The 1,379-nt window shown below is 40.8% G+C and overlaps 1 protein-coding gene across 1 annotated transcript; it reads left to right on the top strand.

The window, feature by feature from the left end:
* Positions 1–6: 6 nt before the first annotated feature.
* On the top strand, positions 7–1,372 carry LOC100641233 (putative GPI-anchored protein pfl2; the record flags this gene model as incomplete). Its single annotated transcript, XM_003391976.3, has 1 exon — positions 7–1,372. A coding segment is annotated over exon 1 (1,291 nt), but the record flags the coding sequence as incomplete, so codon positions are not given.
* Between the last annotated feature and the right edge of the window lie 7 nt (positions 1,373–1,379).

Below are 1,379 nucleotides of genomic sequence, written 5' to 3'. Positions count from 1 at the left end.
CCATCAGTTACTTCATCGAATGCTACTGTCAGTCCATCTAATAGTTCATCGGGTGCTACCGTCACTCCATTAGTTAGTTCAATGGATGCTAGCCCATCAGTTACTTCATCAGATGCTACCGTTAGCCCATCAGTTACTTCATCGAATGCTACTGTCAGTCCATCTAATAGTTCATCGGGTGCTACCGTCACTCCATTAGTTAGTTCAATGGATGCTAGTCCATCAGTTACTTCATCAGATGCTACCGTCACTCCATCAGTTACTTCATCGAATGCTACTGTCAGCCCATCTAATAGTTCATCAGGTGCTACCGTCACTCCATCAGTTAGTTCAATGGATGCTAGCCCATCAGTTACTTCATCAGATGCTACCATTAGTCCATCTGTTACTTCATCGAATGCTACTGTTAGTCCATCTAATAGTTCATCGGGTGCTACCGTCACTCCATTAGTTAGTTCAACAGATGCTAGTCCATCAGTTACTTCATCAGATGCTACCGTTAGCCCATCAGTTACTTCATCGAATGCTACTGTTAGTCCATCTAATAGTTCATCGGGTGCTACTGTCACTCCATCAGTCAGTTCAATGGTTGCTACTAGTTCATCAGTTGCTACCATCAGCCCATCAATAGTTTCTCCATCACCTGAAGCAGTCATGAGCTCTTTAGATGATATTTTCTTCAGTTCAGTGGATTTGGATGCTACATCTTCAGTCGCTACACTGGATCTCATTGCTTCTTCTTCTCCAGTTATTTCTGCCATGACAAGCTCTTCATTTATCAGCATCACTGATGTCAAGTTTACAGCAACACAGACTGATTCTACATCTACAATCCATTCATTTTCTATTGGTATTCCATCAACATCCATCAGCATAACCAGCAACATCAGTAGTACAGTATTTGATGTTTCTTCTATAGTGTCTAGTCTCGTTATTTCAGTTACTGATTTAAGTTCAACATCACTTGATGTCACCAGCAGTTATCTTACAACAAGACCTGATGTCACCAGTACTTCTCTTGCTACAACACTTAATGTTACCAGTACTTCTCTTGCTACAACACTTAATGTTACCAGTACTTCTCTTGCTACAACACTTAATGTTACCAGTACTTCTCCTGCTACAACACTTAATGTTACCAGTACTTCTCCTGCTACAACACTTGATGTTACCAGTACTTCTCTTGCTACAACACTTAATGTTACCAGTACTTCTCCTGCTACAACGCTTAATGTTACCAGTACTTCTCTTGCTACAACACTTAATGTTACCAGTACTTCTCCTGCTACAACGCTTAATGTTACCAGTACTTCTCTTGCTACAACACTTAATATCACCAGTACTTCTCTTGCTACAACACTTGATGTTACCAGTAGCAG

The sequence above is a fragment of the Amphimedon queenslandica genome, unplaced genomic scaffold, assembly GCF_000090795.2.
Source record: "Amphimedon queenslandica unplaced genomic scaffold, v1.1 AMPQUscaffold_3171_Cont24830, whole genome shotgun sequence".
In the NCBI taxonomy this organism is placed as follows: Eukaryota; Metazoa; Porifera; class Demospongiae; order Haplosclerida; family Niphatidae; genus Amphimedon; species Amphimedon queenslandica.
The sequence above is the reverse complement of the archived record's forward strand: the minus strand, read 5'-3'. Positions and strand labels throughout refer to the sequence as shown.